This window comes from Pieris brassicae, chromosome 11, assembly GCF_905147105.1.
Source record: "Pieris brassicae chromosome 11, ilPieBrab1.1, whole genome shotgun sequence".
NCBI classification, from domain to species: domain Eukaryota; kingdom Metazoa; phylum Arthropoda; class Insecta; order Lepidoptera; family Pieridae; genus Pieris; species Pieris brassicae.
Window position 1 is genome coordinate 2,344,299 of NC_059675.1, and position 25,967 is coordinate 2,370,265.

At 34.4% G+C, this 25,967-nt stretch overlaps 2 protein-coding genes across 2 annotated transcripts in view; one reads left to right on the forward strand and one right to left on the reverse strand.

Moving 5' to 3' along the window:
• Positions 1 to 94: 94 nt before the first annotated feature.
• LOC123716370 (oxysterol-binding protein-related protein 9) overlaps positions 95 to 25,967 on the forward strand; it is a 51,823-nt gene continuing 25,950 nt past the window's right edge. The window contains exons 1-6 of the mRNA XM_045672082.1: positions 95 to 321; positions 15,041 to 15,169; positions 19,786 to 19,965; positions 21,278 to 21,355; positions 21,805 to 21,855; positions 24,966 to 25,035. Coding sequence (XP_045528038.1) covers positions 220 to 321; positions 15,041 to 15,169; positions 19,786 to 19,965; positions 21,278 to 21,355; positions 21,805 to 21,855; positions 24,966 to 25,035 — 610 coding nt within the window. The 5' untranslated portion in view covers positions 95 to 219. The remainder of the gene's footprint in view (positions 322 to 15,040; positions 15,170 to 19,785; positions 19,966 to 21,277; positions 21,356 to 21,804; positions 21,856 to 24,965; positions 25,036 to 25,967) is intronic.
• LOC123716372 (elongation of very long chain fatty acids protein AAEL008004-like) lies at positions 643 to 13,461 on the reverse strand. The gene is made up of 5 exons (XM_045672084.1): positions 13,413 to 13,461; positions 11,575 to 11,765; positions 10,199 to 10,442; positions 1,597 to 1,739; positions 643 to 926 (listed from the first exon to the last, which is right to left on the reverse strand). The coding sequence occupies exons 1-5, from the start codon at positions 13,459 to 13,461 to the stop codon at positions 765 to 767; spliced, it is 789 nt and encodes a 262-aa protein (XP_045528040.1). The 3' UTR covers positions 643 to 764.

Below are 25,967 nucleotides of genomic sequence, written 5' to 3' on the forward strand. Positions count from 1 at the left end.
CCTTTAAACAGGTCAACAATCACAGGTAAAGTTAACATAATCCTGCATTTATTGACATCTGTCATCCTCAAATTTAATACGTCTTCCTTAAAAAAAGGAATATCAACGTCAACGTCAACGTTTTGTAGTTGAGCTGGTGACCCGGTGAAATATTTGTTGCAGTGTAAATTCTTCGTATTTATTTTTGATGAGTTATTTAAGTTTATTTTTGTGATAATCATGATGGAGGGTTCATTAAGCAAATGGACAAATGTTATGAAGGGGTGGCAGTATCGCTGGTTCGTCCTCGATGAAAATGCTGGTCTGCTATCCTATTATACGGTAAGTGACGTTTGTATTATCTTTTTGTGACGATTATTTCGGATTCTAGATCTTGACTTAGGTATTTGAGCCAAGAAGTTCTTAATTAATTTACGAATGAAAACCACTCAAATAATATCCGGACCGATAAATATTTTCAAAGACAAAGCGTATTAGAGCACCCAAAGCAAGAACAATGTACATCTTGAGCAACTCCCGCCCAATTTAATTTGGATTTATTTTATAACTGTTTATTCATTCGGCTCTCTTAATAGTTTAATTTTTAATATGGGTTAAGTATTTTTCAAATAATAAAACACAACATAAAAATATATAGAGATCTAAATAATAACATATATATTAATAATATATACTAACATTACTACCAAACAATAATCAATTCTATACATGTAAAATATCTATTTTCCTTGGGGTATTAATTTTTTTTTTAAATCCAACACTTACTATACATGGTTTTTAATTTTATAATTTTTTTGGAAGAATTTGTAAAACATATAATATACAAATATTACATTTGGAAAATACATAACTGTTATACCAAGTGGAGCTGGGCAACTGGGCAGGAATACTTGAGCACTATAGACTATCATGATTGTAAATTGTACCTGCAATAAATAAAGTCAGTTATCAGAATGTGGGTGTCCGTTTGACACCCACATTCTGTGTTTTTGTTAATAAAATCCTGAATAATAAATAATATGAAGTTTTCATGTGTTAAATATAACATTGAAACTTGTATTAATTGAGCACTACAATTTGCCTGTTCACTTGCTTGCCAGGCCATAATATATGTTTGGTAACAGTATCTCTCCTAATAAGATAATATCCATGATGTTTATTATATGAATGTTGTGCAACCACAATTGTTTAACTCTATATAACAACATTGAAGGGACTGTTCATTTCATGGCATTATAGAGAGCTGTAGTTAAATGGAGAGAAGTAAAACAGATAATCCATGACTTATACTTATTAGTTATGGTCAGCAACAGTCTATATGTGTAAGTAACCCCAATTTGTAAACAAAAGAATGAATTTCATAGAAAGTTTGTATGCATGATGCTGCCAGTTGTGTTTATTGCAAGCTAGCAAAGTAAAGCGACCAAAGAACGTACACAGCTTTTAGTAATTTTAGCAACTTAAAAAGTACTTTATTGCTCAATTGATTTCGACACTTTAGGGAGTTTGTCAATTAATCGAAGGATGTTACATGGAGTTTACACTGTATATCAATATAGTTTACTGGTAAAGACTAAAAGCAGTAGAAATACTTACCATTTGCATGATCGTAATCCATTTTTTATACCTAATAAGATAAGCCTTAATGTTAGGGCTTCCTTCCGATGAAAGCAAATAGTAGGTGTACATAATCACATGGACGGAATTGTTTATCATTGGTGAAAATGATGTTATACCACCTAAAAATTAATCAAATATTATCATTTTTCTGTGAAAGAAGAGAATAGCTTGTATAACTCTTTTTAATTTATTTGTTACTAGCTGACCAGGCAAACGTTGTTTTGCCATGTAATTGTTTTTAGAGAATATCTAGTGTAGAAAAAAAAAATAGCTCTTCTATCACCAATTTTTTTCTAAACTATTAAAATAATAAAGAGTAAATTTTTATCCAAAAATAAAATAAAATAATTTGGCATACCGCTTGTCACTAAGGGGTTTGAAAGATAGATATTAGCCAAGTCTCAGACTTACTGTATATACATAAAACATTTCATAAGAATGGGTCGAGTTGTTTCGGAGGAGTATGGGAACGAACATTGTGACACGAGAATTTTATATAATAGAAGATTGTATTTTAGTAAAACATGTTTTTTTAAGGAATTTTGCTCTTAGAAATACTAAAAGAATTCTTACTTGTCATTGTCTTGTATCTGAAATTATTTAGTAAGAAAAAAAATTGAGCCCGATGGATATATATTTATATATTGTATGCAAATAAAATGCAATATTTTCTAACTTTTCACACACAAAATAACTGCTTCAATTAGATCAAAATTGAATGTATATTAAGTATGATAACATATTCATATTAATTTCATCTTTATGATCGTTAACTTACGTAAAGACCGGCAAATAACATCTTTTATGGCCTGTAACGCGATAAAAATAGCGTTAATATGAAATCTGCTGTACAGTTATGACTTCAATTTGACGTAGGTAAATGTAACATTAAAAAATAATCATGGAAATTAAATAGCAATTTCCTGACCGAATTTATCATTTACCAATCATAAAAAAACTCCTGCGCCCTTTATATTGCGCGAAAAGGTCATGGCTAATTCTAATTTTGATTTAGATCGTTACACCGAATCTGTATTTAAAACATTAGTAGATCTTGTTTGTGTATTAATTTATTTAGAAGACGTCCTATAACTGTCATAGATAATATTTTTATTTATTTATTTATTTATTTACACTTCGTTACACTACAAAATAAAAATAAAAATTAACATAATTAAATCAAAAGGAGGGCAACTGGCGGCCTTATCGCTTACGAGCGATCTCTTCCAGGCAACCACTGTGAGTAAAGAAAAAAATAAATGTATTAAATAAGATAGGCAAGTAGTGCAAAATACATGTAATACACAGTTATTAAACAAAACTAAACAGGAATAAAATATTAAAGATACATTAAAGAGTAAAAAGACACATAAATCACGATAATTTAAGATAAGTCTCACGTCAGTTAGTAGTTAGTAAGAAAGTTCGGGATACGATGTGGTCAGGTAATGTTTGTACAGAAGAAATTTAAAGGAAGATAAAGAAGGAGCTAAGCGAATAGGGACGGGAAGTGAATTCCATAGCCTAACTGCGGAGACCTTAAAGGAATCGCCAAGAAAGGAGGAGTTATGAGATGGGATTTCAAGGGTATAATTTTCGGAAGAGCGTAAGCTATAGTTATGGGCTCCCAAAAAATGGAAATCATTTTTGAGATAGGAAGGCGTTTTAGGGTTGAACAGGATGGAATATAGGAGATGAAGAACATGAGCATCGCGTCGCTGACGAATTGGCAACCAGCCTAGCCGCTTACGGAACGCAGAGATATGATCGTACTTTCTTAGACCGAATATAAATCTGATACAGAAATTTTGGAGACGATCCAGTCTATTTAGCAATTCCTCGTTAAGATCGGAGGAGCAGGAATCGGCGTAGTCCAGTAAAGGCAGGAGGAGAGATTGCGCCAGTGAGGTTTTGGTACTAAAGGGAAGAAAATTACTAAGACGTCGAAGGATACTGGAGGCACCGTATAATTTTCGGCTAACTTCTTTAACATGCTGCTCCCAGGATAAATTTTGATCAAATAAAACCCCCAAATTTTTTACTGTACGGCTAAAATTTAAAATTACACCATCGATATGGATAGGGGATATCCTGGCCCAATCAATTCTCGTCGTGAAATAGGGGCTGCCAATAATTAATACCTTACTCTTTTTGGGATTGATTAGAAGACCAAATTTTTTACTCCAGTCAACTATCTTTGCCAGCTCATTGTTGGTAGATTGTATGGCTTGCGGGAGATCATCGAGACTTGATTGTACGTAGATTTGAAGATCGTCAGCGTATAAATGAAAATTAGTTGAAAGTCGGAAAGTTAAGGAGTTAATATATATAGCAAAAAGAAGAGGAGAAAGTACGCCACCTTGCGGAACGCCAGATTCAATCAAACTCCACTGAGATATGCAATCGCTTGTCTTAATACACTGGCGGCGCCCATTAAGATAATTAGAGAACCAGTTAACAGCATGAGAAGAAATATTAATAGATCTAAGCAACCCCATTAGAATTTTAAAATTAATAGTATTAAAAGCGTTGCTGAAATCTAGCAGTGTGAGAATTGTGAGTTGTTTGTGGTCCATGCCTTCGCGAATATCATCGGCTACTCTGACCAGAGCAGTAGTAGTGCTATGTCCAGGTCGAAACCCAGACTGAAGTGGATTCAGTATGGAATTTTTGTTTAGGAAATTATTTAATTGCTCATGTATGAGGCGTTCAAGTACCTTGGATAGAAATGGCAGAATCGAGATGGGTCGAAAATCAGAAAAAGTACTAGGATTAGCCTTTTTGGGGATAGGGATGATAAGTCCATCCTTCCAGCAAGAAGGAAATTCACCTATAGAAATGGAAAAATTAAAAATATGTGTGATTACAGGAAGTATAAGAGAGAGAATAGGTATGATCATAGCACGACTAATCAGGTCAGAACCAACAGCGTTGGAATGAATAGAAGAAATACTCGATTCAACTTTCTGACTAGAGAATTCATCGAAAGAGAAAGATGGAAAACTAGGACGAGGGAGAGATGATATATACTCAAGTGTTAAGTCCAGATCGATATTACTTGAAGTGGAGTGAGAGGTAAAATGGGCGTTTAGGCTGTTTACGTCGATATCGGGAGTCATGGCAGTACGTGGTGGCTTACCGATACCCAGAGATTTTAAAAATTTCCATATTTTTGAGGGATCCCCATTAGACACTGAGTCGTGAATGTGTCGTCTCTGCGCATCGCGACAACGCGTGTTGCAACGGTTGCGCAAGGTTTTGTAAAATACATGTTCCTTATCCGTTTTGGCTGTTCTCATCTTGGCCTTAGCACGGTTTTTTTGTTTAATCAAAGATTTGATTTCATCGTTGAGCCAAGGAGCAGGTAAATGCTTGATTTTAACGGGCCTCAAAGGAGCATGTATATCATAAAGATTAGTGATGGAGGCATTTAGTAAATCAACTTTACCATTGAGGGTGGGACACTCGTAAATCGTGCTAAAGTCAATTCTGGCCGCATCTATAAGCAGACGCTCGGTGTCGATCGCAGCAAAATTACGCCTAAGGACTACGGTGGGTTTTAGTTTAGGAGGTTTAAGATTGAGAGACAAATAAATGAGGTCGTGATGAGAAAAAGCAACAGCAGGAAGTTGGCCATGGTTGGTAACTAGGTCAGGAGAAGAGGTAAATATAAGGTCCAATAAGGAAGGAGTGGAGCCTGGGACTTTGTGTGTGGCATTAAGTGGCAGGTTATGAAGATTATAAGATTCGGTGATGGAGAGCAACTTTTTCGATCGGCAGTCGTCTTTGATTAAGCAGGTATTGAAATCACCCATAACTATTATGTTTTTATAGAGAGGCGAAAATTTTTCAAGAGTGTTATCAAAGCCTGCGAAATAATCGACTAAAAGAGAAGGAGAGTAAAACACTCCAAGGAGAATTTTAGTCTTACTGAGCATGACCTCGACCAGAAGATGCTCGCATTCATTAGGTGGTGGTGGTTGAGGAGACATACTGATAATAGTGTAAGGGATGTGCGATCGTAGGTAAATAGCGACGCCACCTCCACGCATTCCAACTCGATCATTTCTTATTAGGTTGAAGCCGGGGATAGAATAGCTGAGGGAGGACAGGGTTGGACACAGCCAAGATTCTGATATAAGGATAGCGTGAATTTCGTTGGATACAAATGTTGTCAACAAGTCCAAATGGTGAGCAGGAACGCTTTGAATGCTCTAATTAATGCTAATATGGATGACATTCAAGTGTCGCGATTGGTCTTTAAATAAAGCTGTGAGGATACTATGCAAGGGAGGGGGAGATATCTCAGCGCTATGGAATGATTCGAAATCCGACGAAGAGACCGATGCAAATTCAAGAGCTTCACTATCGTGATTCATGTGTTAGCCAATAATATTTATGTATAAGTCTACTAAGTATATAAATTTTTAATTTATGTACAAAAATGATCCTGTGTTCACACTCAATCGCTAATATTAGTGAACAGAAAATATAGTCACACACTTTAAGAAAACAAAAACAAATTAACTTAAAGGGGTTCAATAAACTAATTGTAACTATTTCCAAAAAAAAAAAAAAAAACAATTTAACAAGGGAATTTATATATAGTTTGCAGTGATAAATTACTGTAAAAGCTTATTATAAGAGAATAATTTTATGAACTGTGGAAATAGATACAATCTATCATTAATTGACAATCACAACTTTTGACAGTGTCACATCACTTGCTAGTTATTAGTTATAATCTGTCAGTGGGGTCTTTAAAAACACTAAGTAAACAAAAGTTAAAGTTATGAGATACTAAATAATCATATTTTAAAACAAAAAAGAACTGTTTAACACTTAAAATTAATGACATCAAACCAGTTGACAACAAAGTTGATTATAACCATGGAACACCGACACTGAAGTTAATGACCCTTCCTTGGAACCTTCTTATTACGGGTCATGTCTCTTGTTCGCTTTGCATCATCAGCTGCGGACGATGACGGGATGCTGCCCGGGACTGAACCAAGTTCCTTCAACGAAGAGATGCGGCGAAGTTTCCCATCAGCCCCAATCACTTGTACACGTCCATCCTGGGTCCAACATTTTGAGACACCAAACCGCTTTCTCGCCTCCATAAATAGTGAGTGCCTTGTTTTTGTTAGGAACTCAGACAAGGTTATACCAGTGCCTTTAAGGCTAGTCTTGGCAGCCCAGATCCTTAACTTATCGGCATGTTCACGAAACTTTAATAATATAGGCCTAGGCTTTTCATTGGATCTTAATCCTACTCGATGGCAACGGGTAAGGCACTGCTCCGTGACATTTGGACACTTTAAAAGGATGGATATCATATTTGCAATGGAGGCCGGGCTTTCATCCTTCGCTTCATTTACTCCATGCAGCAACAGACACTTTCGCCTACTACGCATCTCTTGCTCATCCTGCACTCTAAACAGAATCGCCATCTGAGACTGGAGATTCTCTAGGCAGAATAGAACAGAACTTTTAAATGTTTCAAACTCCCTAGCAAGTGGAGTTTGTTCCAGCGATGGGGACCTATTCTGAGCTGCAATAAGGCGCTGCTGGAACTCCTCCATTCTGGTAGACACCATTTCGGATACATCCCTTAAAGACTTTTTAAGATCCTCCATAATAAGGTGCAAGTGAAAAATTAATAGTTCAAATGAAGGTACTTGAAGAAGTGATTATCAAACTTTAAGTTAATTTTAGTTAAATAAAGGATATTATTAAGGAAAAATTGCGATTAATGTGTTGTGGAACATTAATTCATCAATGGAACTGTAAGTAACAAGGTTCAAACCCAAATACTATTTTATTTTAGTACAAATCACAAGACACACCAATACACGTTGCACTACCCACTTGTTTTAATATATATTTATTGTAAGTTTGTGTATTAATTTGATATGATCGTAAAATCCCCTTTATACTAAGCTTATTTATCTTTCAATAAACTTCATAATCTACACCGATCCTGTCCTTTGTGGATATACAATTTAAATAGTATGTATTTATATATACATACGTTAATCACAGCGGAGGTTTTTTATATTTAACTTATGAGGGTAACACAATTTTTTCTATCAAACTAATCGAAATATTAGGAAAATACGTAAGAATACTTTAACAATGATTATTTAATTATTTTCAAACAACGTTTAACGGTTATAAACGCGAATTTATTGCATGTTTATCTAAAATTATTTTATTATTTGTCGCTTGTATCGTATAACGTACGAGTGACCGAAACATAGATAGAAAACAAGACACAGGAAACAAAATACATATCTGTTTATTAAGTTATTATTAAGCATAACTGACCACCCAGCTACAAATGTCCTATGTTTAGGTAGCCACTCCCTTACTATATCAATTTACAAAGTATTCTGGTTTCCTGCAAGCCTAACTAATAACAAGATTTTATTTATGAATATTCCCTTTGGGAGGAAATCGGCTATTAGAGATTTATGTAAACATAGTTCTAACTGGAAACCTCCAGTTGAAGCGATGCCTTTCACGAATGGTTACGATTTATTTATTCAGCACGTTTCGTCATATATTGCAGAACGCGCTTCACTTGTTTTAGGCCTGACGTCAGTGTTTAACTCGCCTATTGTAGTGTGAATAAACAATACTTTTTTGCTGATGACTTGCTTTGTTTTAAGTTATGTGTACGCTGATTAAGCTAATTGTTGACGTCGTTTTATTTAATTTAGAATTTATATTAATAAACGGTAGGTGTCCAAAAATGTTTTGTCTCGTTTTTAATATTTGCTATTAAACCTTATTTTATAAGCGCAAAACGTTACCAAATGAAGGCTAATATAGGAATTATTTGTAGAAAGCATATACTATGAAATAATTACTAATATACGTGGAATCTGATGATATTATGAGTAATATTATGTACCCTATTATGTTGTATAGGAACAGTGTAAACTGTAAAGGGATTGTGCATTTTCTAGCATATAGGAATCGTCGTATCGTAAGGAATACAACTTGCATTATATGGATTACAAGGAAAACTTACCTTGGCAAATTTCGACCTATTTTGAAATTGGAACTGTTACAGTCTGTATAAAATGATTTGTCTGCGTCATGCTTCTGTATAAACACGTCATAATAAGCAATTTATTTAAAACATTGCCATCGGTTTAACGTTATTAAAGTATAATCAAGGCTTCATAAATTAGCCTTGTTCTATTTAAAACTGTTCAGTTTTAACGAGTATAATAACTTGTTTTGCGTGAAATTGCTTTTCAGCTGTTTCATTTATGAGTTACGTGTTCTGCATTAACTTAACTGGTTATAACGTTACGTCTTTTGCTAACGCCCGCGATTATTTTTATCGCAAGTCGTTTTTTTTGAGTGTAATCTATCGGATTGATGGCACTCTTAGGCCTATAAAAGACCACCTCTAACTCAGATATCAAAGATTTCTACTGAACTTGAACAACATAATTGGTATACAAAATTAAACCGATCTAGTGAAATGGAATAATGAGCATATGATTATTGTACCCAGGTATCAACATCTGAAGCGGAAAAAGATCAAAAACTACTATCTCGATAAAAGTTAAAATGTTCCCCAAGTTGGTACATACAACATTAAAATTAAATTAGTGAATCAACACACACCAATTCAATTTAGAATACATAAACTTCATAAAGTGCAGGATCAGGTGAAAGAAATCATATATATATATATATATATATATATATATATGGAAATAAATACAACCATTTGTTTCAGTAAAATTTGGCAACAGATTAAAAAAAAAAGTATTTTAAGTATCTTAGTTATAAATATTAATTCAAATTCAATCCTGATGTTTTATTTACAAACGTATAAGTGTAATTACTTCTGTGTAAACCATATCTAGAATAATTTTCTAACTGTTACACTCACTTAGGAAGAAAAAATATTTTCTTGTCTGAAGCACATATAAAAAGAAATACAAGCACAATCTCTATAATCAAAATATACACAACTGAGCTTTAAGTTGCCGTCACCAACAACACTGATTTTCTGTGGACCCATGCTATCTTGGAGTGACAGCTTTACACTGAACAAAACAAAAATGTTAACAAACATAATATTGACCAAAATATTATACTACAAATATCGTAAAAATTACTTGTGGTGACTGGTAGGACTTGAACTCGTGTATTCGGCGATGTTAATTATTTCGACTATGTAATTGCGTGTTGTTTTTACAAAAATGTAAGGTCATACTCCTATTTCACCATGCACACTGTTGATGGAGGACAATTCGTTGTTTTTTTATTAATTACTTAAAGATGTCATGTGGAACATGGTGTAATGGTTGCAGCTCTTTACAAACATTATGTAAAACCAAAAAACTTGCCGATTAACAAAAGTGGCGGAGAGTTTAGTTCCAGTTCTTCTCGTCCGTTATACGCCCTTGATTTGAGAACTGGCAGTAAATGTATTTTTTCATTGACGTTCATAAGTGTACATTGTGTTACCAACTGAATAAATGATTTTGAAATTTTGTTACATTGCGTGGCTCAACTCCATATAACCAGTTGAAATATTTAGACTTACCTCCAACATATTTAACGCCTGACCAAATAATAATGAGTGTACTGATGTGGTGGTATATGTGCAGAAAGGATGCCTGACGTCCCTTTCTCCTAAGAATAAAAAACACTGTCTCCAGTAACTCTACAATCTTTAGGAAAATTGTACACCAAAGGTAATGCAGCATTCTTAAAGCTTCAGGGTTCATTGAATAGTCGGGTAACATACACCCAAAGTGGTATGTCGTGGTCCAGCCTGATGTCATTATCTGAAAAGGTTTTTTTAAAAGGGCTGTATAATAATAATCATAATAGCATGGCAAAACAGTTAGTAAAAAAATGTATAATCCTAATAAATTTGTGTTTAATTGTTTTGTTATTTGACATACTTCCAACGTTTAAAAATAAAATACATTCATCGTATAATGTAATATCCGTCATCTTTTGGAATGTTACATAGCGAATGCCTTAATTGTAATTTTATCATCATCTCGAGCTTAAAGCCTTTAGACAAGTTCACTGAATCGAGGAAATTATCTTAACGGTTTTATGTTTAAAACATGATAGTATTTTCATTTATCCAAGATAACGTTGTTTTATGATAAATAATAATAATTATTGTTTATTCATAAAAGCTAGATTAATCCACTTGACGCTGTTTTGCCAACTTTAGTTAAAAAAAGAAAGAAAAACTTTATTATACTCAATATAAAGGATATTTAGGTAAATTAAAGTGCACGAATTTATATTTAAACTATTTATGCAGTTTATGACCGATTATTTATATCTGGATAAAAATAAATACTAATGATAAGTATAAGCACTATTGCTAGACGCTTGACTCTCAATACTAAAGTCGTGCGTTTGTATAACGCGCCAATTGACATTTCTATGTACGCAATGCTCAGGAAAACACTGAAAAAACATGCCTTAAATGTGTCAGGTGCAGAAGGTTTATCGCCTACTTGTCTATTCAAAATATAATAATAAAAAGCCCTTTATTCTCTGTCAATTTTCACTTAATGCTATTCTTAGAAAATAGTCGTATACTTAAATCTAATGCACGTAGCAAAATAATAAATTGATTATGAACCACTTTGGTCAGGTTGTCTGTCGACATAGGCCTCTCCCAATTGTTTCCACGTCTCTCTAGCCAAGGATTCAAAATGGGTTTGGTTTGAAGTAATAATTGAAATTATTCCTCTAGTCTCCAACATGGCTTTTATCAGACAAAATTAAATCACGTTTAAACTAACCAAGCCGTTTATATAAAATCTGTATTGATTGTTTTGACATACCTCTGTGTCTATTTTAATCGTATTCTCGGAAAGAAATATTGGGTTAATTTTTAACGCTATAAGATTCTTGAAGTTTTGATATACGAATATAGTTTATACTTACCCCCCAAGTAGCTATTGCATTGCCGATTATTTGGACCACATTGTACCACTTTATAACCGTTCTAAGATTGAAAGCCTCTCTGTTTGTCATGTATATCGGTAAAAGCACTTTTATAATCGTCAAGTAAGTGCATATTATGAGAAATAGTGGCCATGGAGATGTCATTAAGAACCAGTCCTTGACTCGAGCGTCTGAAAGGGAATGCTTAGAAATTGATACCTATTGTATTTAAAATATTTCATGAAAGCCTCTTTATGTAACCGGTCAAAAGGCTGTCTAACTCTAAATATAAGTGTCCTTGACCGTGGCATTTGTAATTTATTCCTTTCATTGGAAGTAATTAAATGGAACGTAAATATTCGTGTATTTTTGGAGATTTTGACAGAAGTAGAGAAAAATAGTAGTTGCAGAGTGTGATTCCACTAATTTAATCCAATTTGTGTACAACAGTTAAAACGAATAAAAATACGCTTTTTTGCATAGATATAAGGGACCTCCTGATGTAGTCAGCGTTTATAATTGAAGTTAAGTGATTCCATATCTGCTTCGTAATAATTTATTTTTCGTAATTGACAAGTATGTCAGCAGCCTTTTGTGCCTGACACTCGCTGTCGATTGTTTTGTCGAGCGTCGAGCGAGTGTTAAAAGCGCACACAGCCAGAAAGTCAGTTGGTCACACACAGCCAGGGATCGACGTCAGGAATGAGAGTCACACGCTGAAACCACTAGGCCAACACTGCTCACCATAATACCCATAAGAAGAATCCGAATATTTTCAGGCTATAAGTGTTTCATGAAAGTTCTGCAATAGCCCTTGGGTGTTTCAGTGGTGTGTATTTTTTATCTTTATTTGATACAAAATTGGCAACTTTCCACAAAAGCTCTTTATACCATTTTCAACGGTAAATGTACTTTCAAGGGAACATTTCTATTCTCTTTATCTCGGCTCTCTTGGTATTATTACTTAATACAATTATAAGTGTAGAGGCTTAACTACGTTCCTCTCCATGTGAATGCATTCGATTGACTTATCGACGAATCGATTGGAAGAGTTTCGTATCGTGACTGAAACAATAGGCATTAACTCTTCTGGTAACAATGAAGCAAGCACATCTCGGATGGCTACGAGATCTGTCCAATTGACAACTGAAAATTGCTTCGATATCTTTCTACATTTTTATTGGGTGTTTGTATTTTCTCTTCGTTTCCAGATCGCTTAAATGTTCGGTGGGTGTTTGCATTGAAGGGTGTCCGATGCAACTCTCAGGTCTGTCATTTGTTTTTTTTAGGAAAGAAATTGCTTTATATTTCACCTGTCAAATATTAAGCAATTGAATAAATATTTCAATGGTTTGAGATTTCTTAATTCATAAGCTTCTGAACTTCAATTTTTATCATCGTTACAACGTGACAGAGCGAAAACTGACAAACCATTAAATAATTTTCAGGTAAAACCGTTATTTTTGCATCTATTTAGCCCTTGTGACTCTCATCCCTTTGTACGTAAGACACGTTTGATCCCCGGATTGACCGTTGGACTTTCTGTCTATGTGCGTATTTAACATTCGCTAGAACGGTTAAGGAAAACGTCGCGGGTCCTGACGATAGCGGCTTGCCTTAGATCCGAAAAGCATTTATCAGGCACAGAAGGCCTGGCCTTCATCACCAACTTGCCTGCTAGATTGATAAATGATACCGATAAAGAGATCTAAAGCCCTAAATAAAGATTGTGGAGCCACTGCTTTTTGAAATTTAATATATAGTAATATTTCATGAGAGGCAAATATTTATATTTCTTAATAGCATTTTAATCCAAATGTTATAATCACTGTAATTACCTGCTCTTTCATAGAATAATGCGTTATAGGCTCCCTTGATGGCGTCCATTGTGTAACACGAAACTGACCGACAGCACGCCCTTATCGTTGAATATTGATCACGTATGCAGATTGTAAGCCTATGTGCCCACATCCAGCGAGCTGAGACTCCAATTATCGCCGTATGTGTTGATCAGGGGGCAAGAATCGGTTCTAGGTGTACCTTATTAAAAGTACTTGTCTGAACTTTCCTACACTTCTCTCGTTATCTGCCAATAATGAAGTGTGGCAAACAATTAATGTCATTCGATTAATCAAATAATGATGGTAAAGTTGTACGCACAACTAACACAACGTGTAAAAAGTTCTGGTCCTTCGAGCGAGATCTTTAAAGGAGACACAAGAATTTGAATAAAATCGTAATAGATACGAACCATCTATTTTTATATGGTTGACGAAAAAAGAGTGGGCAGGCCAGAAAGACGGTGGTTATGACTTTATAGAAATAGCAGGAAAAGATTGAAGGAGGCATTTACCTAAGAGGAGTCCAAAGGCGACTAACATTTCGCTATAAGAAAATACTAACAATTTGAAATGTAAATTAAGGTTATGGATTAACAACAAATTTATTATTATTATTAATTAAATGTTTTGCTATCCTCCTTTACCTAACCTAACTTAAATCTGTAATCAGTGTAGTTATTAGCAGTCGACCGGTAAATATCCAAGTTAAAAAATAATTGACGACTTCAATAGTGGATGCCGTATATACCTTATGAAGCGATATTACAAGTACACAATGTGTAATGTCTTAACTTGTTACAAATGCATTATGGATTAATATATTCAGACGACCTTATGCTACAAGTACTGAATGTTCCTTAATACAATTCGTGTGTTATTTACATTAAAATTTTACTTTTTTCCTTTTTCTAGATTACAAAGTGTAGTGTGTAAATTATTTCATGATTTTTGACTTAACCACAATTTTCAATATTTGTTATGTAAAAACTTCGGGGTAGATATGAGGTTGTAGTATACATTCATTAGGCCGTTGGAAGCCCCGTATAACATAGATCATACATTTGTTGACTACAGTTCTTCCGATGTTTTGTTCGTTTTTAAAAGAAAATACGCGGTTAGTATTTTGTGTTTACTTTTTTTAAATTATTTACCGCAGCAAGTGGACAGCCATTTTGTCAGAGGAGGCGTTTTGCCCAAAGTATTGATGTGTCAAGTTATTAAGGTATAATTGAACCGTTACGCAAATGGGGAGTGTTCGTTCGAGTGTAAACTCGTCTGAAAATCCAGGTAATGCTATTATAACTATGTCATTTCAAAGGCAATTCTTGTGAGTAACTGGGTTTATAATACTTTTAAGTATTCTATAAAACACCGGAAATACGCACGAATTCGGGCAGAAAGTCTCCGAGAGCCGTCGTAAACTTTGACATCAGTTACCCGTTTTTATACAGAAGTATCTCAATTTTTTGCTGTACACTCGCAAAGGCGTGCCTAAGGGTAATGAGTGACGTTCACGTCCAGTTATTACATAACGGTACGGGGTTGGTTCTCTTAGGTGAGGCCTGGGGCTCGAGTTCCGGGTTTATATGTCCGGTAATTTTAAACTTTGAATATATAAATTCCAGTCGAAAGAGAAAATGACGCGTGGAGTACGACGCGGCTGCGTGCGGCTTCGAGCTGCCGTCATTGGGATTGATGATGAAGACGATTCCACATTCACCATCACCGTTGACCACAAGACCTTCCATTTTCAGGTAATTTTTTTTAAACTAAATATATTTATTAGCTAAATATAGATTATTGAAATTTATGGGGCAATGAGTTGGGCATTACTGTGTCTGCTCATCATTGAAGATTATCGAAAAAAAGTTTCGATAAATCGAATTCAAATTATGAATGTACTTTAGCCACTAGGCCACTAAGACAACCCTTTAGGTCTAGGCCTCAGATTTATGTATCTATTGATCTGTGATCATTTCTTGAAGGCAATTAGGTGATCAACCTCCTGTGCCTGACACACACCGTCGACTTTTTGGGTCTAACGCATGCCTCACGATGTTTTCCTTCACCGTACGAGCGTGTGTTAAATGCGCACATAGACAGTAAGTCCATTGGTGCACAGCCGGGGATCGAACGTACGACCCCTGGAATGAGAGTCATACGTTGAAACCTTTATGCCTCTGCTTGTATATATATAGAAATTAAGCCAATAAAAACCCCCGCGAAGAATAAAATAATCTTAATGCATCGTGACGGATTTTTGATGAAGGAAGGTATGTGGGCGGTAATTTTTGACCCCACAAGAGGTGATCGTGCCCTTTCTCTCGAATAAACTGGATACGTGTATAAATAATATAGGTCGAAGTTTGCCCAGGTTGTTAGTTTCAACACATAAAAACACAACATTTCTCGAGTGAGTCTCGCTGTCTAGTATTTATTAATACCACGCGTATAGCTTTTATCATAATGTAGCGTAAATAGAGCCGTCAAGAGATTTGAGGCCGCAATGTTAAATTCTCTTCATTGCTATGTTGACTACACTGGTACGGCATTGTACATAATTTTGATTTTAAAAGTACTATATGATTTAGGTGATCACGGGGACGCTGTAAGAATTTTATTATTAGGTTCTTACATATGAAATTGGCGTATTTCGTACTGGCCACTTTAATCACGATGTTCTCCTCTTTGGTAAGGAATTCCAAATTCAAATTTGTACAGCTATTTACTCATGTATTTGTGCTTCGATGACCGTCATTCATTTGTTTTTTTTTCTGTTTGCGTCACTCATTTTACAAAATGGAAAACTTAAAGTATCGCATTATTTACGAGTACGAGTTCCGCCGTGGCACTAGTGCTGCGAAAACGACTCGAAGGGTGAATGGTGTGTATGGCGGTCATGTTGCAAAAGAAAACACAGTTCGTTTTTGGTTCCAACGTTTTCGTTCTGGAAATTTCGACCTGCAGAACAAGCCCCGTGGACGGCCTGAGACCCAAGTTGATAATGAAGTATTGAAGGCTATTGTGGAAGCGGATCCATCGCAAACCACGTCCGAGTTAGCTGCAGGCTGCGGTGTTAGTGATAAAACTGTTTTAATTCACTTGAAGCAAATTGGGAAGATTAAAAAGCTTGAAAGGTGGTTCCGAATCATTACCTGTGAAGAAAAATGCATTCTTTACGATAATCGGAAGCGCTCAGCGCAATGGTTGTATCCTGGCCAGCCAGCCAAATCCTGCCCCAAGCGAAAATTAACCCCAAAAAAGTTACTTGTAAGCATTTGGTGGACTAGTGCCGGTATTGTTCATTGCAGTTTTCTCAAATCTGGCCAGACTATTACGGCTGATGTCTATTGTCAGCAATTGCAAACCATGATGGAAAAGCTAGCGGCTAAACAACCTAGGCTGGTCAATCGCTTCACGCCACTGCTGCTTCACGACAACGCTAGACCACACACTGCACAACAGACGGCTACCAAATTAGAAGAGCTTCAATTGGAATGTCTAAGACATCCTCCGTACTCCCCGGACCTTGCTCCAACAGATTACCATTTTTTTCGAAATCTGGACAACTTGAAAGGGAAAAAATTTAACTCTGATGGGGCAGTCCAAATCGCCTTCACAGATTTTATTGATTCCCGTCCGACTGGTCTTTTTAGTAAAGGGATCAATGAACTACCTATAAGGTGGCAAAAGCTCATAGAAAACAATGGTTCATACTTTGATTAATTAAAAATATTTGACTTTTTGTACCTCCCATACAAAGCGCCAATTTCATATGTAAGGAGGATGTATATGATTCGGCACAGACTCTGTGAGTGTTTGCAAATCAAAAACAATATAGCATAGCTATGAATAAATCACCTCTATGAAATTCTAATAATTAATTCCATGTTTGATTTTGATATCGTATGGAGTATATAACTGAATTATGTGTAAAACTTCTATGAGAATTTCTAGATAAAAATGTCATAAGGCTTTATTTCCGTCGAGGTTTTGCGACTTTTTCCGCTCGAACGAAGCCTACTTTCGAGATTTCGATCTCTTTGATCATCCGATCTCATTTCAACGGGTAAGAAATTAAAGAACTTTTTTTTAATATTGCTGATACTATGCTTACACTGAACCGTTATATCACTATTTTAGACAACCCTTTACACATAAAGAACTGTATTGCACTCTCGTTTCAGTAGTGTAACTCATTCGTCACGTTTTCTCAAATTGTGGTTATACGGTGATGAAAAGAGACAGATAGACTTCAGTTAATACTGTGGAATCTAAGGTTCGGTATTCAGAAACGTTCGAAACATATTATGTTCATATTACTGTGAGACTAGTTTTATCTTCCTTTGTTTTTGTTTCGCCTCATCTATATGACTAGGGTTGTTTATTTAATGATATACTTAATGCGTGTTGTTTTGCGTATGGTTAATTAGCTTCGAGTCCACACAAATCTTTTAACCTAAGTGTCATCACTTATCATTATCACCACTATGTGGAACCAGCTGCCCACTGAAGTATTTCCGAACCAATTCGGTACCAATTCTTGAAAGGTCGGCAACGCACTTGCGAGCCTTCTGGCAATGTAAGTGTCCATGGGTGGCGGTATCGCTTCACACCAGGTGAGCCTCTTGCCCGTTTGCCTGCTATTACATAAAAAATTTTAAATAATATTTTACCGACGTTTCTCGTGCTTTTCAGCGAGCGTGGTCACGGTGACTGAAGACAAATGGTGTTAAATGTCAAAAGTATCACAGCTGCAGAGAAAGTTGTTTTATCTGTATTTATTGCCCCGAAGTTTAAAATTTAAAATTTAGAATTATGTAAATAATTATAAGTTTTAATAATAATACATAGCTGTAATCCGTTCAAAAAGTGTTTTTCTTAAGGTTATTATTAAGCTAAGGAAGCTAACATTTGAAAGTGTATGTGAGAGACTGGTCTCTGTAACAGGAGACCTGAGTGACAGATTGCCTCTTCACCACCGGACCGGAACACGTACAATCAGGTCATTGTCATAAGATACAATAGAAGAAAAGAAGTAAGTGCTAAAAGAGACTAAATGATCTGGCCGACGTGTTGGTCCTTTTCTAAACCTACTATCGAATGATTGAATGACCCGTATTAATTAATTTAGCTACAGGGAAAGTTGATTGTCTTGAGTTACTAAGTAAGGTGTGTCTCCCGTGTGTATAATATTGTTTAGTTTAGTGTTAGGGCGGCGGATAACAATTTAACGGTTAATATTGATCTGTTCGCCGTAAGTGTGGTGTCAGCAAGGAAAGCTCTGACATCTGATTTCCTCAATGGGATTAATAATGTATCATTTTTTTTGAGTGCATAACTTATATTAACACAAGTGTTTTTCGGTTAATTTTAGTTAGTTTATTGCTTTCTTTGATCGATGATGATTTTATTTTTACCAGTCCATTTAATTATTATGTACTTAATTGTATGTAAAGATTTGTTTAATGTCGTAAAAATAACATTATATTTGGGTGTAAATCTTTCTGAATAAATAAAATAAAATTTATTATCAGTTCATTTTCGTAATTCCTAAGTATTCTGTGTAATATTTGTTGTTTACTGCAGCAGTTGATATTAATTAGATAGCGTTGTGTGGCTTATATTTGTGTTTGTTTTGTTAAGTACATTTTATCATTATGTGTGATCTGTTTATTTAGGTACATAACAAATACTATTGATTTGTCTTATTTATTTATACACTGCACTTAAAATAAACTATATTTAACAATAAACGGCCATTTCGCTGCTATGCGATCAATCTCTACAGATCATTCAATATGTAAGCTTGGAACGAGAAATATAAAATCCCAAGACAAACAATCCGCGAAAATAGAGGACACCGTGAGTCATTTCTGCAAAAACCTGTCATCTTTAAGTGGATATCAACTCCGGGGAAATAAATACAGATAATATAACTTTCTCAACAGCTGTGATACTTTTTGACATTCAACACCTTTTGTCTTCAGTTACCTTAACCACGCACGCTGTAAAGCACGCGAAACGTCAGAAAAAAATTTATTAAAATAATTATAAGTTTATAATACATCACTTCATTCTGTTGAAAAAGTGTTTTCTTTAAATGTGTAAAAGTTATTTTCTCCTCCTTGAATTTTATATATTTTTAAATTAAAAAACTCACGAGGTGATACGTATAGTATTTCGTATTATATCTGCCTCGATGTCCGATGTTGAAATTCATAAATGGAACATACAGTACTTCCACCAAATGCTTTTCAGCCTTATAAAATAAATACATTTATCTAGTAAAATAAAAAACATGAAAGTCAAAGAGGCGACTAAAATTATTCAGCTGTTTTATAAATTTATAATATAATTGACGTTACAGGCCCGTGATGGCTCCGAACGCGAACGCTGGGTTCGTGCGTTGGAAGACACGATAGCCCGTCACGGTCGACGCGAGCGATGGTCGCGCTGCGTTCCCGCTCCTGCGCATCGACACGGCGATTTGGAACGACGTATATCTGAGGCGGACGCGTACCTACAGATTATGATTGACCTTGTTAATGTAAGTATTAAGGCACACTGAGACGAAATTTATTTATTTATAAAGATACAAACGCTATCCTTACAGTACTAAGCCAATACGATAATGTCGAATAAAATATATAATATACATGAGATACACAATATCGAGATGAAGAATAAAGATGTCGATAGTGTCAGAGGCAAACTTAGCACAAATAGCATTCAGTAGGCAAACTTTGTTTACGAGGATTTGTGCACCAGACTGGTGGGCTTTGGTATTGCAAATAACTTTCTTATTTCAATTAGGCCTATTAAAAAGTCTAAATTACATGTTCATAATATTTAAAAAAAAGTTACTCGTTGCCACTTCCAAAAGGTAGGTTCATATAGAGTATGAGCTAGAAGCCATACTTAAACAATATTTTGTATACATTGATTTAATAATTATATCCATTTGGTACAAAGAAACCGAGTTGTTGAAGAACACTCAGGTTGCTCACCACCCCCACTAGTCCCCCATCTTTGTAGATCACCATCTATAAGACAAATATCGTTGGGTACATTCATGGATAGTAAGGATGCCATACAGTCTGGAATATAGAAAACGTGTACATTTATTTTGTAGCCGCTCCAACATAAGACAGTTACCGTAAATTGATGCCATGACTCATGCCCTAGTGTAGTATCGTTCCATCTGAATCATTTTGTACTCTAAATACTGCTGGCTATCGTTTAAAGAATTAGGAAAAAATGTATTAGTTTTTAAACGAATCCGGTAATGGCCAACTTCCATAACAGTGTTGTTATTCAAGCCGTCAAATGTCTTACAATTATTGTGCAATTAAATTTTGTTATATAGAATTTAGACATTATAATTTGCCTAGAGCGGTTGGCTTCAGCGTACGACTCTCCCTGAGGTTGTAGGTTAGATCCCGGCTGAACGCCAATGGACATTGTCTATGTGCCCATTTAACATTTACTCTAAACGGTGTAGAAACTGGCTTGTCTATAAGATTGACAAATGACATGAAACAGATACAAAAATCTGATTTATTTATTAATTAATTGCCATACAAAATGCCCTAATGAAGTCATCTAATAATGAAAAGCAGATTTAATTATAACATGTATGTGTATTGTCTTTTGTTAACATAGCTTTTACACATTAAGAGTGTGTAAAATGTATGTGTATTGTTAAAAATGATAAACTATATTTAGATTATTTTTTGTTAACTGTTAAAAAATGATTTATTTATATTTATGCGATTTTTCGTTTCTGAATATTTTGCGAGAAATTAAGTGGAAAATAATATTTATATGTATGTACACTACATTATCTTTTTTGTTTACAGAAATTAAATTTAAAAGTATCCGAAATTACGGACCCTAACGAAAAGAGCAGAGGCCAGGTTATATTGGACCACTCTAACGTATGTTATGTATATTAATTTATTAAATTTGTATATAAATTAAATATATTTTGTTAAGAAAGCTAAATAAATTTGTTCTATGGTTAGAAGCGTTAACCATAGTATTTTCCACATACCACAAACACATCTAAATATCATAAAATACTGAAAAACTAAATGTATTTGTACAAAATAGCTAAATGCTAGTCCTTCCAGCGTGCGACTCAACCATGAGGTCGTAGGTTCGAGACCGGCTGTGCACCAATGAACTTTCTATGTACGCATTTAACCATCGTACGGTGAAGGATAACATTGTGAGGAAACCTATGTGACAGGCACAGAAGGCTGATCACCTGCTTGCCTATTAAAAAAAAAACAAGAAATTTGGCCCGGATCTACAGCCTAGCCAAAGTTTAATAAGTGATGCCATCTACGTAATTATTATCTTATCATAATTTTATTTGTTGCAGGCTATGTTGGAGAATTTCAAACATTCCATAGTACTATTACAAATTGCAAAGGTAATTGTTTTATATTTAATTATAAATGTTTTTTTCGTAATACATACATCTATGTTTAATTTTTATCATTCATACAAAGTTGCTGTTTACGGTTTCAATTCAAAGTTTTTTTCCTAGTCTAATTCTTAACTAAGAAATAATAAATAAAGTTTAATCTTGCTCGTAATAAAAACCTGTGTTTTGTTAAAAGGAAAAGTACACTAGACTAGGATTCCCTGTGTCGTAGGCAAATCTCCTCCATTTGACATATTAATGCTTGACGTAATTCTTACGTGTGTGTGTGTGTGTACTAGTGTACACACGTTAGTAGTGAAACTTCTTTATGACCTTATTTTTCGAAAAATGATCTACTATAGGCAACTTTACAGAAATTGGTTAAATATAGGTAAATTAGATAAAGTTTAACAAAAGGCTTTTATTATCATAGACCTTATTTTTCGAAAAATTATCTACTATAGGCAACTTTACAGAAATTGGTTAAATATAGGTAAATTAGATAAAGTTTAACAAAAGGCTTTTATTATCATAGAATTTATTTTTCGAAAAATGATCTACTATAGGCAACTTTACAGAAATTGGTTAAATATAGGTAAATTAGATAAAGTTTAACAAAAGGCTTTTATTATCATAGACCTTATTTTTCGAAAAATTATCTACTATAGGCAACTTTACAGAAATTGGTTAAATATAGGTAAATTAGATAAAGTTTAACAAAAGGCTTTTATTATCATAGAATTTATTTTTCGAAAAATGATCTACTATAGGCAACTTTACAGAAATTGGTTAAATATAGGTAAATTAGATAAAGTTTAACAAAAGGCTTTTATTATCATAGACCTTATTTTTCGAAAAATTATCTACTATAGGCAACTTTACAGAAATTGGTTAAATATAGGTAAATTAGATAAAGTTTAACAAAAGGCTTTTATTATCATAGAATTTATTTTTCGAAAAATGATCTACTATAGGCAACTTTACAGAAATTGGTTAAATATAGGTAAATTAGATAAAGTTTAACAAAAGGCTTTTATTATCATAGACCTTATTTTTCGAAAAATTATCTACTATAGGCAACTTTACAGAAATTGGTTAAATATAGGTAAATTAGATAAAGTTTAACAAAAGGCTTTTATTATCATAGAATTTATTTTTCGAAAAATGATCTACTATAGGCAACTTTACAGAAATTGGTTAAATATAGGTAAATTAGATAAAGTTTAACAAAAGGCTTTTATTATCATAGACCTTATTTTTCGAAAAATTATCTACTATAGGCAACTTTACAGAAATTGGTTAAATATAGGTAAATTAGATAAAGTTTAACAAAAGGCTTTTATTATCATAGAATTTATTTTTCGAAAAATGATCTACTATAGGCAACTTTACAGAAATTGGTTAAATATAGGTAAATTAGATAAAGTTTAACAAAAGGCTTTTATTATCATAGACATAATTACTACTAAGATTATTACAGAATTTTATTAATTGTAATAGAATTATTACTATCATTGTTATCGTTATTATATTTTTTTGTTATTAATGGCTTCCAATCTTTTCGAATTAATCGTGGTACGGGCAAGAAAAAGATGGCGCGTAACGGAATAATGTGACGCGTAACGGAATAATGTGACGCGTAAGCGAAAAATGTGACGGTATTTTTTTTACAACGCCGATAAAGACATTTCGCTTCAATAAATTAATGTTTATTTAATTATTAACACTTCGTTGCATTACAATATAAAAAAATACATAATTAAATGAAAAGAAGGCAACATGCGGCCTTATCGCTTTCGAGCGATCTCTTTCAGGCAACCACTGTGAGAAAAAAATGTTAATAATTAAATGCTATGATAATAGCGAAAAAAATCACTCATCTTAAATTAGATTTTATCTAAGTATGTGATGCTTGAATTAAAAACTCTGTAATTGCAGTGATTGCCTAAAATTAAAAACATAATAGAATAAAAATTCCATGATACAAGAAGCAATCACTTTACCTAATCTCGTTTTAATTCAATCATGGCGAGTATGACGGAGCCAAAAAATGATTTAATTACAGCACATTAGTATGGCCGAGAGCTGTTACAAGCGATTTCATTGAATATTGTATATTTTTCGAGTTATTTAAGTAAAAAGCATTTGGCGTTTACTTCATTTTTGTTCCGCGAAACACTGTATCGTATGTCTCACCTCACGCGAACTTCAGGCATACGTTTGTTTCACTAGCCACTTGAGCCGGCGAAGGGAGAGAAGTGAAATGAATAGAGCAAGTTAAATGCGCGCTTTTTAAATGCTGTAGAATTTCTAATAACTTTTACTGAGTCCACAAACTCACAAAGTTTAATCTGCGCAGAATACGAAGCGTTTCTTTTCGTGTAACCTTCATGACGCCGAGCTTCTTTACTATTGGCTTTAATATAAAGGTATTTCGATCTTAAATATTATGAAATTTATTAATAATTGAAACCGTAAAGCACAATTTATACGCAATTTTGTTATAGTAATATTTATCGATTGCGATTATCTGTCCGCGGGGAGCGTTCATGTGTTAGGTCGCGCATTTTTTGGAGATTCTTAAACCCCCCCCCCCCCCCCATGAAACGCGCCGTAACGTTTCTGTATCCAATAGTAAACGTTTCGTGACCAACCCCAGTGACTCTTTATACCTTAACGTAAACGTAAAGTACTGGAAAGTGTAAAATAATATTAATAATAACGCGTAATTCAATCCCCGCCCCGCATCGTAACGTTTTACAAGAGGACCCCCCCCCCCAAATTCGTTACGTAAAACTTGAACGCTCCCACGAGCAATGTGTCGAAGGTGCTTATTAAGAGTCTGTAAGGGAACTGTCGTGGGATTTTTTGTTGTCATTATAGTACGACAGTTATCTTGATAGGTACTTAATATATGTTCTCTTTCCGAATAAACTGTATGGAAAATAATAACCATCTTGAAAAGATACGTGATGGAGATGAAAATTTTACTGGAAAAACACAAAATGACACAACATAAAGACTTAGATATAATCGGCATTTACGGGTTTAGGTAAAACAAACTACGAGTTAAGAAGTATCAATAAAAATCTATTGTAATTTCTTTGTTATTTTAGAACACAGTCAATCCAGTTAACGGCGTGTATCAAGGGCCAACGAACCTTTCACAGACACATATCAAAGAAGGTAATCTTTTAGTTCTTATTCTAGTTACAGAATCTGTCAAAACGATTCAGGATTAACATATTTTGATAGTTGATATTGTAACTTCACATACATTCTTAGCAACACGGGCCTTCAAGGGAGTTACTAATCTATCTAAGGCATACAACTGATAAGCATGGCATATATTCAATCATCGCAAGTATTGTGGAGCCAAAAATAATTGAATTACATGACATTCGTTTGGCCGAGAGCGTTTACTGGCGATTTTATTAAATTTTGTATGTTTTACGAGTTAAATAGTACTTTGGCCTTTACTTCATTTTTGTTCGACGAAACACTGTATCGTTTGGTTAGTCGTGACCATCAGTGACTGTACAGTCGCTTATGGGCTTTAGTTTCTCTGTGTATCTTTCGGTATCCATCTCGTGCCAATTTCGAATACCCATCCTTCCGAGGTTCTTTCCTCCATCTCACCAAAGCAGTCTTGGTCTACTGGGTTTTCTCTTGCCACCAGGTTCTGAGTTCAGTTCAGGCCGTGCACGTGTCCCAACCATTTGAGCCAGTTACATTTTAGAAGTTGGTGGATGTTGGTGCGGTCAAGGATTTTATGAAGTTCTTCATTGCAAATACGCAGTCGTCGCAATAACAGGATTCCAATTATTAATAAAACACTTTGCCCTTCAACTCACGATACTTTTTCAGACGTATACAAACAAATGAAATAATCATGGCGGAGTCACGTTTTACCATCTTGTTTTACATTGTTAATCAACACGCTGGCTTTCGGTCAGACGGATGGTTAAACGTTTTCGACGCTGCTTTATTAAAATCAAAATGCTCGCGACTTGATTGAATATCGACATTTAATTAACTGTCTAGAGATTCAATTAACTCCCTGATTTAACTACTTTACTGCGACATATACATAACTTAGATGCATTGACTATGTCACA

Bases quoted from the DNA above. Each gene is read 5' to 3' on its own strand.
- LOC123716372 (XM_045672084.1), bottom strand. From the start codon at position 13,461: ATGGACGCCATCAAGGGAGCCTATAACGCATTATTCTATGAAAGAGCA. The intron at 10,443-11,574 runs GTAAGTATAAAC...AAACCTTTTCAG, and splicing joins ATGCAATAGCTACTTGGGGG to ATAATGACATCAGGCTGGAC. The intron at 1,740-10,198 runs GTAAGTCTAAAT...ATTAATTTTTAG, and splicing joins AGGCGTTAAATATGTTGGAG to GTGGTATAACATCATTTTCA.